Source organism: Osmerus mordax, chromosome 17, assembly GCF_038355195.1.
Source record: "Osmerus mordax isolate fOsmMor3 chromosome 17, fOsmMor3.pri, whole genome shotgun sequence".
Classification (NCBI taxonomy): Eukaryota; Metazoa; Chordata; class Actinopteri; order Osmeriformes; family Osmeridae; genus Osmerus; species Osmerus mordax.
In genome coordinates, this window is record NC_090066.1 from 1,352,430 (window position 1) to 1,368,003 (window position 15,574).

The following is a 15,574-nucleotide window of genomic DNA, read 5'->3' on the forward strand; positions in this document are numbered from 1 at the left end:
AATTAAAATTCTGATATCAAACATAAATGTATAGGGAGTCCCATAATTATAATTTAATTTGTGAACAAAACTTACAATTAAAATATAAATAAACGAGAATCTACAAGTGTCCATTCCCTGTATCTATTTATTCACTTTGTCTGTGGCTTTAACGTGTTCATGTGAACGTGAGTGAACATGTGTCTGTGTGTGCGTGTGCGTGTGTGGGTGCTTACACGCCTGTGCGTGTAAACGTGAGTATGTTTGTAAGACCTGGTTAGTTCAGTTCTCGCTTTGTTTCCACCACCCATCGCTCCGGACTGCACGCTACTTCCTGTAAACACTAGCTCATTTCCTGTAAACACATAACCATGTCCTCTCAACTTCCAGTAGTCACAAAAAACACTTCAGTACTCTACTAAGATAATCTCTCTCCATTCACAGCTCAACCGTGTTACCCTGACACCAAGACCCACACTGTCAGAACAACATACCTCCCCGCTGCACCCCAAAAGTTTTTGCCCTCCCCTGGGGGTGCAGCCTGTGAGCAGGTCTGGAACGAACGGAGCAGTGATCAGAGAAGACGGGGTACCCCTCCACCCCTCCGTCTTGTCCCACACCAGTTTTAGGGAGTCAGAGATGTTGGGGGGGGTGGAGGGGGGGTATCCTCTTAGGAGTGGATCTGGGCCGAGCTGGCCAGCAGTTTGTGCCAGCTCACCACTCTCTTGCGCAGGTCAACCTTGTCCAGCCACACGTAGGCCTCCCCAATCAGGGTCTTCTTCACAAACTTACCCCCGTTCGACACCAGGAACAGCTGGACGGAGAGAAGAGGTACATATTTGAGACCTGGTTCTGTAGCACACACGGGCTGAACCACACGAGTATCGTAAGTAAGGCATCAACTACATGAAGGAAGGTACAATCATAGCTACGAAAGATCGAGACTGAAGTACTTATACACGATGTAGCTTCAGTAGGTAGGTTTAATTAGACAGGCAGACAGACAGACAGGCAGACAGACAGACAGGCAGACAGGGTATACCTGTAGAGAGTGACCGGTGGGGTTCATGCAGAACCTAAAGGTCTCGTTGAAGGAGGGCTCGCGGTCATGGCGACACACTCTGGTTTTCTTCTTGATGATCCTCTTTTGCGTGGCGATGTTCACCACATACAGCTTCACGTAGAGGTCTGTAAACACACACAGCCTTTCAAAAGATGCAGTGCACATTATTCTCGCCAACAGGCACGTGTGCAGAAGAGTGGGTTTCCGTGTGTGTGTGTGTGTGTGTGTCGCTAACCAGGCAGGTGATCAGGAGACTTGAACTTGTAGGTGATGTTTCTGCACTGCAGGATCTCCAACACCAGCTGCTCCCCCTCGGTCTTCACCTCCTTCTTCAGAGCGATCTTGATCTCCCCCATCACCTGGGTCTTACCTGAACACAGACACACATTCCAGCCCAGTGTTAGGATGGTTCATGCTGCAGTTCTGGAGGCACGTGCGAAGCACTCTGTGACATTGCTTGTAAAAAGAGCTGAACAAATAAGATGTGATTTGATTTGAAAGCCTTGCATTTCATATTCGCCTTCGATTTCATTGCAAGCATGGTGTAAAAGTTCTATAGGAGTGTTTTAATGTATGGGTAGTTTACTGACAGCCATACACAGACGTAACACAGTTATCTTGACCACAGTGCCCCAGTCAGCTCTTGTAGAGGGATTGGTGGTCCACATCTGGAGAATGTTTGATACAAAAAATAATAATAATCTTCACTCAACATTCGAAGTATTTGTGCCATAAATGTAGAAATGGAGCTTACTTTACACACTAAACACGATAATAATAAAGGAAGGAAAGGGTTAAAAAATCTGGCTAAAGAATCATCCCTGGACTCCATTACCTGCTATGACTTACAATAGCCTCCCAGCACCAATCACAGCCTTCTCTCATATTCCTCTAGAGAGGACATGGCTGGAACAGCCGGTGGATGAGGTATGAGCGCGGTGACGTGGATACGCACCACAGAACAGTGACTGAACATGCATGAGGCCAGATTCACATCCAAAACGTGCATGTAAATTTACATTTACATTTAGTCATTTAGCAGACGCTCTTATCCAGAGCGACTTACAGTAAGTACAGGGACATTCCCCCCGAGGCAAGTAGGGTGAAGTGCCTTGCCCAAGGACACAACGTCAGTTGGCACGGCCGGGAATCAAACTGGCAACCTTCGGATTACTAGCCCGACTCCCTCACCGCTCAGCCAACTGACTCCCAATACACGTACACTCACACACACACGTTTCAACACACACACACAGAAACGCGGTAGAGACAGCGTAGCTTACCCTCTGAGTCCCTGTGTCCCAGTGGTGACTTCATCCCATCTGTGCCGTTTGGAATCTTTCCACTGAACAGAACAACAAGATGGTACCTGTTTTACTGATTACAACCAACTAACTCTGGATATTCACCCTGATAGACACAGACACACACCCAGACACGCACACAGACACGCACCCAGACACACACACAGACACACACACAGACACGCACACAGACACACACACAGGCACGCACACAGACACGCACACAGACACACACACCCAGACACGCACACAGACACGCACACAGACACACACACCCAGACACGCACACAGACACACACACAGACACACACACCCAGACACGCACACAGACACACACACGGACACACACACGGACACACACACGGACACACACACGGACACACACACAGACACACACACAGACACACACACACACAGATACACGCACACACACATACACACACACACACACATACACACACACACACATACACACACACACACACACACACAGAGACACACAACCCCCTGCAGACATGCACATGCTCCAGTCTCTTGGTGTTCAGTCTAACTCTAAATGACTCACAGTCGCGGGATCTGGAAGATGGCACTGTCCACCGCGTTGGTCTCCCCGTCTTCGTCCCATAGGCTGTAGGCGCTGCCACTCAGACCACTGTCCAATGAGGCGGCTGTTACCGGGGCATCCCCAGACCTGTGGCTGCCCCGGGCTGATTGGAGATTTGACATAGGTCAAAAAATGGATATGGAGAGATATATATATCTATATATATAGATAGAGATAATATATAGAGATATATATGTAGAGAGAGAGATAGGGAGAGAGGTAGAGAGAGAGATATCCCTGACAGTGTAGTGTGCGCTGCATGTTCTGAGGAGTGGTGATACCGTATGTGTTACATGTAGATATATTACGATACTACAATATGTGCCTTGGATGCCATATATAAGGTAGTGTACATCTTAAACCTGAATGAAAACAACAGCTTGTACAGGTACAGTCCGAAGCAGCAGGTGAACAAACACAGCATCAACTGAACGCAGCGTTGCTTCAGAAACAGACAGTACCTCGTTCTTTAACGACACACAGAAGAAGCATGGACATCAAGAACATAGAGATAGAGTGTCTAGACACACACATCAAGCAACATAGATATGTACACAGAAGACTAAAGAAGAGGCACATAGACCCTAACAAACACTGTTAGTACGCTTAATGTTGGACCGTAAACTTTTGAGTGTGTTTCTGACCAGCCTATTCATGTAAGAGATGTGACTGCATGATTTTATATACTGTTAGACTTATATATAGACCTGTCCAAAACATCCCTGTCTGGGGATTAATGTGTGTCATCTAATCTTATCGCTCACAAGTATCAGTTCCATTTCTGTTAAAGGATTTTATGCTTTTTTTTCCCACCCCAACATGTTTCTCATTTTTATCAACTGTTTATGCTGAAAGAAACAAGGTCATTCATCACCATCCTATCAGGATCACACTTTAGACTGTGGTCTCGTGGGCCAAGTACCGTACGTGTGGCAGTGATACAGAACATGATTGGCTGTGAATGACGTGGGATGCGTGAATGTGATATTACCCAGAATTCATGCCGACGCTCCTCTCTCTCAGGCCTGAAAGACACGTTGTGACTACAGGAGAAAAGCTTGCTAATGCCAGTCGATGAAGTCTTTAAGCAGATAAAACACAGTCAGGCACTTACTGAGTTCAATTAGGAGAAGAATAATATTCAATAGACAGGAAATGATGTCACGCCCCCAGTTCTCATTTTCCTGATATTAGCAAGCTGTGTCGTCGGCCATCAAGAGATGTGTCTCTCCGCATGAATCTCTGGCTGGCTGAGGCTGTGTGTGTATGATCTTTATCTTTTATCCATCTATTCATCTATTTAAAATTCTCTCTCTTCTCTCTTGTCTTTTTCATTCTTTAGTTCTCTGCAGGTGTGCGTTAGTAGCATCCTCTCTCTCTCTCCTCCTCCTCTCTCCTCCTCCTCCTTCCCCCCCGCTCCAGTCACATGACTGAGGGGGGCCGCTGGTCTCTCACCTCCGTCCCTCCATGGTCTCTCTTCAGACAAGGCTTTTCTGAGGGTCAGCTGACGACCGTCTGCTCTGCTCCAATTGGCTGATGGAGCCGCCGGCGGCAGGGCGGGCAGCGAATCGGACTGGGGTCTCCGAACGGTGACCACGCCCACTACGCTGTGCCTGTGATGCCTCAGGGAGAGGTGGGCGGAGTTTCGTTGGGCTTGGGTGGGGTGGGCGGAGGTTCGCAGGCGCATGGGCGGGGTCAACGTGGGGTCACGCCGAGGGAGCAAAAGGTCATGGCCAGGGGTGGCGGGCGGTTCATAGGTCAGGATGAGGGCGGAGGGAGGGGAAGGGGGCGAGATGGAGACTCAGAAAGCGAATTATCCTCACCAATGGCAAGCAGCGTTACTGTCAACGGCATGCAGCCACAGTGACTGGTGCAGTTAGCCCCGCCCACATGTCACTAAGGGGTGGGGTGTGCAGCGTCTACTGAGTTGCATTGTGGGTAGAAAAATAAAGTTGGGGAAATAAAAAATAAAACCTTGAGTAGAGGGCAGTGGACTGCATGCACAACAATCTCAGTGGAGTAGCTTTTCACAGAAAGCTGACAGTAAAAAAATCGGGATTAAATAATAGCCAAAATGAACTCTGAAAACCGTTAAAAGGCTTTATGGTAAAGTGAGGGAAGGGATGGGTTAGGTAGAGTTCTTTTATGTAGATGTGTTTGGATCAGATTGTACAAAATGTCCAACTGACAATTTATAATGACCACCAGTATTTTTATTTAACTTAAACTCATCACTGCTGCCAACCTAATGCTAGACTCCAGCGTGTTCTGACACTAGTCAGTAGTGTGCTTGTCCAGTCGTCAGATCTGAATCTGATTCTGGGAGTCAGGTGGCTGAGCGGTTAGGGAAGCGGGCTTGTAATCAGAAGGTTGCCAGTTCGATTCCTGGCCGTGCAAGATGACGTTGTGTCCTTGGGCAAGGCACTTTACCCTACTTGCCTTGGGGGGAATGTCCCTGTACTTACTGTAAGTCGCTCTGGATAAGAGCGTCTGCTAAATGACTAAATGTAAATGTGATTGACAGGTCATTCTGACTCAACCTTTCAAATACAGCCAAATACATCTAGTTTGGTGAAAGTCAGTCTATGTCAGGATGACATATAGGCCTAGATGTACAAAAATGTTCTACGTTTATTTTCTTATTTGTTGTAGGTTCTACTATTTCAAATAACTTTTGGTTAACTTATCTAATAAAGTAAAACAATTCAGCTTGTCGTGTCTCACGATAAAACAGTTTACAACGCTTTTAACGGCCTTTTATGCCTCTTCGGTTCAAAAAGAGTGAACGTAAAGTGAAAGCGCTCGGGGTTCGTGCATGTGCTGGCTCCACAGACCGTGGGAACATACAGGAAGAGAAGCGCTGAGAGGTGAACAACAGACTTACTGTGTGGACAAGGACCGGGAGAGGAACTTGGGGGAAAACAAAAAAAAAAAACAAAAAAAAAAAACAAGGTCTAACAGAACAGAAGGTGGAACAGATGAGCGCGATGCGGCCATGCTGCGGAGTTTGTTTTCTATTTGCGTCGTTTACTTGGTTGGAGACGCTGCGGCGTATGCTGCTGCTGAGGGGCGGAAGCTTCCCCCGCTGCCACGGCAACACCGCCGCCGGCACTTCCGCCGTCCTTGGGGTGGTGCGGCCGCGAGGCGGATTTGCCGCCGGCGGACCGCGGAGCGCCGTGAGAGCGAGTGTGTTGATGTTGGCTGTGGCTCTCTGACTGGGAAGGCTTCGATGTGCTGGGGCTACTGTGTGATTTCTCAATAGTGGGCACCTGCGTGTCTAAAACAACCAAATTCACCAAATTACTAAAAAATAGCTCATACTCTAAGCTACTGTCTATGACTTAGTAGTGATCCCTTGTGTTTACCAGCTAGCTAGTTAACTCTGCATGCTACATTTTGGAGGATCTGGCATTCAGTGGCATTTATGTTTATGTTTAGGAGGACACATTTGAGATGTAGCCTAAGTTAAGGATGTTTTCAAAGCCTTCCACGGCCAGCTTCCCTTGTGTGGGTGGTTGAAGTTAAGGGCCGTTCTTGGAGCTGGGTTGGTTTATGCACACAACTGAGGACCATAGCATGAGAAAGCAAGAAGCATGAAGCCAAAGCTACGATGGGTGAGTCAGAATGACAGAAAGAGGGGGAGAAAGAGAGAAAAGGGAGGGAAAGGGATAGAAAGAAAGACAAGCCAGTAGATAGTGGGAGAAAGAGACCAAACTGCAAAGAGAGACACAGAAGAAGAAGAAAAAAAGAGAGACAGAGAGACCAGAAGAGAGAGACCAAAAAAAGGAGGAAAGAGAGACCAGAAACAGGAAAGCACGAGGCGTCGGGGAGGATGTGTAGGATGGCGGTGAGGAGGCGGGAGAGAGGAGGGCGGGGTGTGTGTGTGTCTCCTACCCTTGGCCGGGTCGGGGAATATCCCGTGGCTTCGGCTCTTGATGACGGAGGACTTGGGGGAGTCCTGGGCGGAGTCCTGGGCGGAGCCACCGGTCTTGGGGGAGGCATGCTGGCTGCCGTGGGAGGGCTGTTTGGGAGAGTGCTGGCGTCCCTGGCTCGTGTGGGAGCGTCGGTGGTGCTCACCCTCGGTCTGTTCCTTCAGCTGGAGCCAGCGAGGGATGTTGTCCAGCTGGGCTGTGTTCGACAGGTCGATGAGAACCTGGATACACCAACACACACACCAACACGTGTCAGCGACACGCACAGAAATATTGTGGGTGGTTATATGTGTTGGTTTTATTGGAGTACAGTGGATTTTTTTTGGAGGGATGTTTTTACAACGTTCACAAGAAAGTATCACCTCTCCCAGGAAGTCGTTAGAGGAGCTCTTGTCGTAATCCCAGACGCTCACCTCCAAGGTCTTCTTCCTCAGCTGGGACACAACAAACACAGGGTTCAACTCCAACCACAACCTAACCTTCAAGTGACTCTTCGTGAATGCATGGGCCGTCGTACCTGTTCCAGGTGGATGTTCTTGTAGATGACAGTCTGGTTCCACTCCGGATTCAGACTCTTGCCTGCATGTTTTGACCTTCTCTTATTCTCAGCACTGAAATCACATACAACGTATCCACACACACACACACACCATGCACCCCCACACACACACACACCATGCACCCCCACACACACACACACCATGCACCCACACACACAGGTCAGTAACAGGACTGACAGGAGTAACGAGAGAAGAGTCCAGAGGAGAATGGAAACAACACAACATCTTGGGGCAGGCAATGCCAGGGTGCGTGGTACAGTAGGATCTAGGGGTGTATGGCACAATGTACTGTGAAGATGCAGGGCACATTGTTAGGTCACAATGGGTCAAAAGTTATGTCATCAGGATATAGGTATCACAGTATAGGTCACGATGTAAGAAGTGATCTGCCTTGTGGGGTACCAACAGTACAACTGACGGTTGGTCAGGATGTAAGACATGCTGTCAGGGTGTACTGGAGGTTGTAAGACACAATGTAGGAAAAAGAAGATTGCACAGAAATAAAATAAGACCACGATGTATAGCTAAGGATGTAGGCCTACATCCAAGGCTTGGATATGCCTGGGTATAAAAGTAATAATGAAAATGGGGAGGAACACAAACTAGGTCATCCGGTAGGAATTTAGTACAATTAGTTGGGAGAGAAGAGGGGATATCAGGAGAATATCTATAGCACAAAATTAGCATGTCTAGGGGCAGATGCATAGTGTGTAGAGGATGCAGTGTTGAGAATAAGGGTGTGGGGAAGGTTAGAGGTAGTGAAACACACCACAGGGGTGGGGGGTGTTAGAGGGGGGTCTCTCCTGTCTCTGAGCCATGAGCTCCAATGCAAGTCAGGGGAAGAAAAAAAAAAAAACAGTGGTCCAACCACAACCACCTTCTTTCCTTCAACCAAAAGTCAACCAAACAACGACCATATTTAAGATCAGAGTGGGCAGTCACATACCTGGCGTTCTGGACAACCATGACCTGACTGAGAAGATCCAGCATGCATTAAATATAAACACAACATACACAAAGAAAGAGTTGTCAGAAGAGGGTGGGGGGGAGGGTGTGTGTGGGGGGGTGGGGGGGAGGGTGTGTGGGGGGGGTTGTGATCATAATGGTTACAATAAGTAGTAGTAACAAGAGAGGGTTGTGTGTGTGTTGTGGGGGCTGCAGTGTGTGTGTGTGTTGTGGGGGCTGCAGCGTGTGTGTGTGTGTTGTGGGGGCTGCAGCGTGTGTGTGTGTTGTGGGGGCTGCAGTGTGTGTGTGTGTTGTGGGGGCTGCAGTGTGTGTGTGTGTGTGTGTGTGTGTGTGTGTTGTGGGGGCTGCAGCGTGTGTGTGTGTGTTGTGGGGGCTGCAGTGTGTGTGTGAGTGTGTGTGTTGTGGGGGCTGCAGTGTGTGTGTGAGTGTGTGTGTTGTGGGGGCTGCAGTGAGTGTGTGTGTTGTGGGAGTGGGGGGGCTGCAGTGTGTGGGTGAGAGTGTGTTTGTCTGAGACAGTGACTGTGTGAAAGTGTGTGTATCCACTGAACACAGTCGCTGAATACCCTGTCGATAAGGATGGAAAGGTGGGAGAGCCAATTAGAACACAGTGTAATCCCATTCAGGAAGCGAGCACAGGCTGGTTGAGTGTATGAGGATCATATTACAAGCAAATATGAGACGTATCAATTTCCCTGTCCTACCGCCTAGCAACCACACCGTAGGAGGTAAATCAGCTAAACTGCATGGAAGAGATCATATAATTTACATTACCTCTATCTACATAGAGTATCTAAATATTACACGTCTCGATTGACGCTGATAGGGTGTTGATAACTCTGAAAATAAGAATGTAATATCACAGGGGGCTTTTAAGAAATTAAGAAAAGGTAATTGAACCTACAGTAATGTCCGCTGTGGTGTTATGGAGCTGATAGCAAGCGAGGGTGAAGTTTAGAACACTGAAAGATGCCATGGCAAGCTAAAATCAATTGTAAATCGATTTTAAAATGAATGGAATAAGGTTTAAAGCTTTTACAAAATGGCTGCCGTTCAAGAACTTGAGCTTTGATTTCAATGTTGATGTCCTTTCTGTGAGTTTTATCAGCATGGATGTGCGTGTCCACAAGAAGATATTTTCTTATTGCCACCATCAGTATCTGTTATGCTCACCAAAGTGTGCATGAGATGTAAATCTGCTGGAAATGCTAGAATTTTTTTTGTGTGTCTGGCATGTGTGCGAGTGTCTCTCTGAGCTGTGTGTGTGTCTCTCTCTCTCTTGGGTGTGTGCCTCTCTCATGGGTGTGTGTGTCTGGCATGTGTGCGAGTGTCTCTCTGAGCTGTGTGTGTGTCTCTCTCTCTTGGGTGTGTGCCTCTCTCATGGGTGTGTGTGTCTGGCATGTGTGCGAGTGTCTCTCTGAGCTGTGTGTGTGTCTCTCTCTCTTGGGTGTGTGCCCCTCTCATGGGTGTGTGTGTCTGGCATGTGTGTGAGTGTCTCTCCGGTGTGTGTGTGTGTCTCTCTCTCTTGGGTGTGTGCCTCTCTCATGGGTGTGTGTGTCTGGCATGTGTGCGAGTGTCTCTCTGGGCTGTGTGTGTGTCTCTCTCTCTTGGGTGTGTGCCTCTCTCATGGGTGTGTGTGTCTGGCATGTGTGTGAGTGTCTCTCCGGTGTGTGTGTGTGTGTGTGTGTGTTCACAGCGACTCACCCCCTGCCAGGCAGCAGGTAGACTTTAACGAAGGGGTCTGAGTATGCGTTGTTGTCGCGTGGTGCCAGGTTCCTGGCCTGGAGCACGTGCACGATCAGGTTCCCCATCTGCTTGTCGTAGTTAATCTGGAGCTGCAGTCCAAACACCAGCTGCCTGTTAGCTCACTTTTTATCAATGGAAACTTTGACGTGTGTGTGTGTGTGTTAAGTGTAAATCTAGAAGGGCTTGTTTTGTCCAGAGACAAAGTAACGTGATCAAAAGCACTGATATACAGTGTTAATGATTGACTTGTGTGTGTCTGAAGTGGACTTCCAGAAAGCAAGCTGACCTGGATCTCCCCGCTGACAGGATGGGTCTGAGTCTTCACCGCCTCCACTGTCTGCAGGGTTGGAGAAACAAAACACATGTAGGTACAGCAGGCATGTGCGCAATTTACATCTCCAAACATATCTGTGAGTGGGAGCCTGGGAGGAAAATGACATCTCAATCCTTCAGCTAGTAGAGCCCCTCTCTGCTCCTCACCTCTCCTCACCTCTCCTCTCCTCTCCTCACCTCACCTCTCCTCACCTCTCCTCTCCTCTCCTCACCTCTCTCCTCACCTCACCTCTCCTCACCTCTCCTCACCTCTCTCCTCACCTCACCTCTCCTCTCCTCACCTCTCCTCACCTCTCCTCACCTCTCCTCTCCTCTCCTCACCTCACCTCTCCTCACCTCACCTCACCTCTCCTCTCCTCTCCTCACCTCTCCTCTCCTCACCTCACCTCTCCTTTCCTCACCTCTCTCCTCACCTCTCCTCACCTCTCCTCACCTCACCTCACCTCTCCTCACCTCTCCTCTCCTCTCCTCACCTCTCCTCTCCTCTCCTCTCCTCACCTCACCTCTCCTTTCCTCACCTTGCTGCTGTGACGTTTCTTGCTGACGGAGGGTGAGCTGGGCTGCCCGGGGCTGGCGACGGCGCTGGAGGTGGTGGAGGTAGTTCCTGAAATGCCGTAGGATCCCCTGTCGCCCCCCGCTGAGAGCGAGGAGGAGGTGGTGGTGGTCGGGGGCGGAGCCTGCTGCTGGGACACCTTCTGCAGCTCAGCGGCCAGCTGCTTGGGGTCCACCCCCGGAGACCTGGGGGGCCTGTCGCCTGCAGGGGGCGCACAAGCACCACGCACACACGCCACACACACGAGAGAAAAAAACATTTGTTTTTGTTTTGTTCACAAGCAACAGTCCACACAAACATACTGTGCATACATGCAAAGATATAGAAATAGATTTTTAAAATGAGTTCTAGAGAGCCAGGTACCCTTAGTCTGGTCCTGGAAATCCAGATGCTGGGAGGCGTCTGAGTCAGCCAGCATGTTCAGATCCCTGAGAGAGATGTAGAGATTTAGAGATAGAGAGAGGGAGAGAGAGCGATAGAGAGAGGGAGAGAGAGCGATAGAGAGAGGGAGAGAGAGCGATAGAGAGAGAGAGAGATAGAAGAGTGGAAGGAGGAATAGAGAAGATAATAAAACAGCGATAGAAGTGTGGAAGGATGACGGGATGGAAGAAAACAAAAGAGACAGAAGGAGGAGAGATACTCACAGTCTGACACAGAGCTCCGCCTCCCCACAGAGCTGTCCCACAAGCCCCTGCACCTCCTCGTAGGTCTTCCCTGTGAGGGGAACCCCGTTCCACTCCAGCACCTGCATTCCTGGACAGCACACAGTCACACGCTCAGGATAAACACATTGTTTACTACCACACCAGCTGACCCACACACGAGAGGGGTGACAAGTAAATGTTTTGAAGCAACATTTAGGCTTTGAGACACTCGGATAGGATGTGGATCGGTGTGTCTGAAATCAAGTTGAACTGGATGTTCCAATGTTAGGGAAAACCCATGCACAGAAGAAGAGAGATTTTATTTTACACTGTGTCCTTTTTTGGTGGACAGATGTGCTGATGTCAAAGCAGTACAGGCGGAGGTCAAATTCTCGTAACAGGAAGTCAAGTAGGGAAAGTCAAGAAGGAAGTCAAGAAGGGAGATGAATGTGACCCCACTGGTTAGAAATAACAGGTGAAATAACACAGGGCACAGCACAGCAAAGCACCACAGCACCCCCTCTCTCTCCCCCCCCCCTCTCTCTCCCTCCCCCTCTCCCGCACTCCCCCTCTCTCTCCCCCTCTCTCTCTCTCCCTCCCCCCTCTCGCTCTCTCTCCCCCTCTCTCTTTCCCTCCCTCTCGCTCTCCACAAACCCTCTCTTCAAAACTTACAGAGGTGAACTCGTCTCTTCTGGACGCTCTTCTGCCTGCGCCGGAGATCTTGAGCTGTGTGTGTGTGTGAGTGACACGCAGGCTAGTTTCACACTGGGATTCATCGGCAGTATGATTCAGATATCCTTTCTTTCGTTCACACACACATACACATATGCAAGCAAACAAATACTATTTACATATACACACACAAACTCATGGACAAAGTACAGACAATTAATATGGCTGGAAGAACATTATCCCTTAAAACCGTCTCTATCTGACAATCCTCTCTCTCTCGCTCAGTGAGACACGATGCTCCAGAGAGCCATAGACACACACAGTCTGTTCTGACACGGTAATAAGTGTTGTAACATCGAGCGATTCATTAGACGGAACCACAGGTTTGTCTAGACAGCAAACCTCTGGTGACACAGCCAGCCTCGACAAGCCTCTCTATTCTTGTGTCTGTGTGACTAGAAGTGTAAAGAGAGGATTCGGGACATCAGTTGAGATGTTTGAATCAGAGGATTGCGTCTCATGTTGTGGCTGAGGTCCTGAGGCTTAGGCAGTTGTCTACAGAACTACAAAACTACAGACCTACAGAACAACAGAACTACACAACTAGGTTGGACGATGAAGAGCTTGACATAGAGTTTAGGAAATACACACGGGTTAGACTGCACCTGGTGAAAGCTCACTTTGAGTCTGTGTGCAGGAAGATAATGTAGCGGTTTTATAAGCAGTCAGTCAGAAAAAGGGGGAGGGAGGGAGGTGGAGGGAGGGGGGTGGAGGAAGGGAGGGGGGTGGGTGGAGGGAGGGAGGGGGGTGGAGGAACGTAGACAAGTGATTATTGAAAGTGACGGGATCAAGGAGACAGAGATGGAGGAGAGGAAGGATGAAGGGACAGGAAGGACAGAGAGGATAAAGAGACGAGACAAACACACGCACACACACACGTACATACACAAAGACACTGACATACACACAGTCACACACACTCATACAAACACACACACGCACGCATATACACAAAGACACTCACATACACACAGTCACACACACTCATACAAACACACACACGCACGCATATACACAAAGACACTCACATACACACACATACACACCACTGATGGACGGATTGCAGTCCTGCACACGGACACCCCCCCCACAGTAGAGACAGACTCTCTCTCCTTGCCCCATGTGCACCCCCCCCCCCCACAGTAGAGACAGACTCTCTCCTTGCCCCACGTGCACCCCCCCCCCACAGTAGAGACTGAGTCTCTCTCCTTGCCCCATGTGCACCCCCCCCCCCCCACAGTAGAGACTGAGTCTCTCTCCTTGCCCCGTGTGCACCCCCCCCCCCCCACAGTAGAGACTGAGTCTCTCTCCTTGCCCCGTGTGCACCCCCCCCCACAGTAGAGACTGACTCTCTCTCCTTGCCCCGTGTGCACCCCCCCCACAGTAGAGACTGAGTCTCTCTCCTTGCCCCATGTGCACCCCCCCCCCCCACAGTAGAGACAGACTCTCTCTCCTTGCCCCGTGTGCACCCCCCCCCACAGTAGAGACTGAGTCTCTCTCCTTGCCCCATGTGCACCCCTCCCCCACAGTAGAGACAGACTCTCTCTCCTTGCCCCGTGTGCACCCCCCCCCCACAGTAGAGACTGAGTCTCTCTCCTTGCCCCATGTGCACCCCTCCCCCACAGTAGAGACAGACTCTCTCTCCTTGCCCCGTGTGCACCCCCCCCCCACAGTAGAGACTGAGTCTCTCTCCTTGCCCCATGTGCACCCCCCCCCCCCCCACAGTAGAGACAGACTCTCTCTCCTTGCCCCGTGTGCACCCCCCCCCCCCCACAGTAGAGACTGAGTCTCTCTCCTTGCCCCATGTGCACCCCCCCCCCCCCCACAGTAGAGACAGACTCTCTCTCCTTGCCCCGTGTGCACCCCCCCCCCCCAGTAGAGACTGAGTCTCTCTCCTTGCCTCGTGTGCACCCGTCCGTCCGTGCTGCCCACCTCTACATCTCGCCCTGACAGCCTTACAAAGCACCCGGGGACCCTCATCAACCTTAATTCACCGTGGCCCTGAATGGCCCATGGTCACCTGACACAGACAGAGAGACTGTATCGCTGTCCCAAGCCTCCCTCTGCTTGAATCAATACGGCTCATGAAATACCTTTAATTTAATACGTGACATAGCCATCCATCTCTGGGAGAGTGTCAGGGAAAGCTGGCCTAGGGTGAGATCACTGCCAGTAAATCTGTAGACTGATACACAGTGCTTACAGACAACTGATATATATGCTAGGCTGGGGCGAAGAATGATATGCTTCACTGGTACGGTAGATTGTGTTCTGAGGGTGTTATATGTCTTGAATTAGGGGACATTATCTTATATTGTGTGTATCATATGTTCTATCATTTTTTGTTTGATGTTTTCACATCAATTATACCAGAATTTCTTTCACTTATAATTATATTCAGTCTATGCAACATTTCATAGGACATACTATGTAGACTGTGTCTCTCTGTGATGGAACAAACGTACCTTCTAGAATCTTCCCAGATTGTTCTGCTGCCCCATACTGTGCAGACTGTGTGTCTCTGTGAGGGAACAAACGTACCTTCTAGAATCTTCCCAGATTGTTCCGCTGCTCCGCCAGGAAGGACCTTGGCAACGTAGGCTCCGATGTCTCCGTTGCTGCCGGCAACCTCTTTCCCTCCCACCACACGGATGCCTAGGCCGTTTCCTGAATGAGAAGAGAAACCAGTTCACACACGAGTGAGATAAATGAGGGAAACACAGAAAATGTTGAAACATACTGACACAAACACACATTCATACACACGTCCATACACACACACGCTCACACACACACACTCACGACTGTTGTTTACATGACCAAAACACACATCGTCAAACAGTCTGTTCTCTGACGGAGCGATGTTTACTATTCTTCAATGGAAGGGGCCAAAGCAGCGCTTCCCTGTCAGACGCGTTGACGCGATCAGGAGTGTGACAAATCACAACGACAAACGATTCATTCTCAAAGAGAATCTGGCTCCTCCTTTGTGGGACGCTCGTTAATTGCATCAAGTAATTTTCCCTGTGAAGGTTACGCCATTTTGAGCGTGGATGACTGATGAGAGTGGAAAGGAGCCAAAACGATAGAGGTGGTGAGATGTGAAGGAGCAGTGGGCGATCTGACTCAACGTGATGATTAAGGTTTTATAAGCCAGACCA

General features: G+C 49.5%; 1 protein-coding gene across 1 annotated transcript in view; it reads right to left on the bottom strand.

Moving 5' to 3' along the window:
• Positions 1-649: 649 nt before the first annotated feature.
• Positions 650-15,574, bottom strand: part of pcloa (piccolo presynaptic cytomatrix protein a) — a 48,654-nt gene continuing 33,729 nt past the window's right edge. Inside the window, exons 13-28 of the mRNA XM_067254939.1 lie at positions 14,955-15,080; positions 11,682-11,790; positions 11,401-11,465; positions 11,003-11,238; positions 10,438-10,488; positions 10,110-10,240; positions 8,389-8,415; positions 7,400-7,493; positions 7,245-7,316; positions 6,845-7,103; positions 5,982-6,227; positions 2,912-3,053; positions 2,326-2,387; positions 1,278-1,412; positions 1,022-1,167; positions 650-793 (exon numbers count right to left, since the gene is read on the bottom strand). Coding sequence (XP_067111040.1) covers positions 650-793; positions 1,022-1,167; positions 1,278-1,412; positions 2,326-2,387; positions 2,912-3,053; positions 5,982-6,227; positions 6,845-7,103; positions 7,245-7,316; positions 7,400-7,493; positions 8,389-8,415; positions 10,110-10,240; positions 10,438-10,488; positions 11,003-11,238; positions 11,401-11,465; positions 11,682-11,790; positions 14,955-15,080 — 2,045 coding nt within the window. The remainder of the gene's footprint in view (positions 794-1,021; positions 1,168-1,277; positions 1,413-2,325; positions 2,388-2,911; positions 3,054-5,981; positions 6,228-6,844; positions 7,104-7,244; positions 7,317-7,399; positions 7,494-8,388; positions 8,416-10,109; positions 10,241-10,437; positions 10,489-11,002; positions 11,239-11,400; positions 11,466-11,681; positions 11,791-14,954; positions 15,081-15,574) is intronic.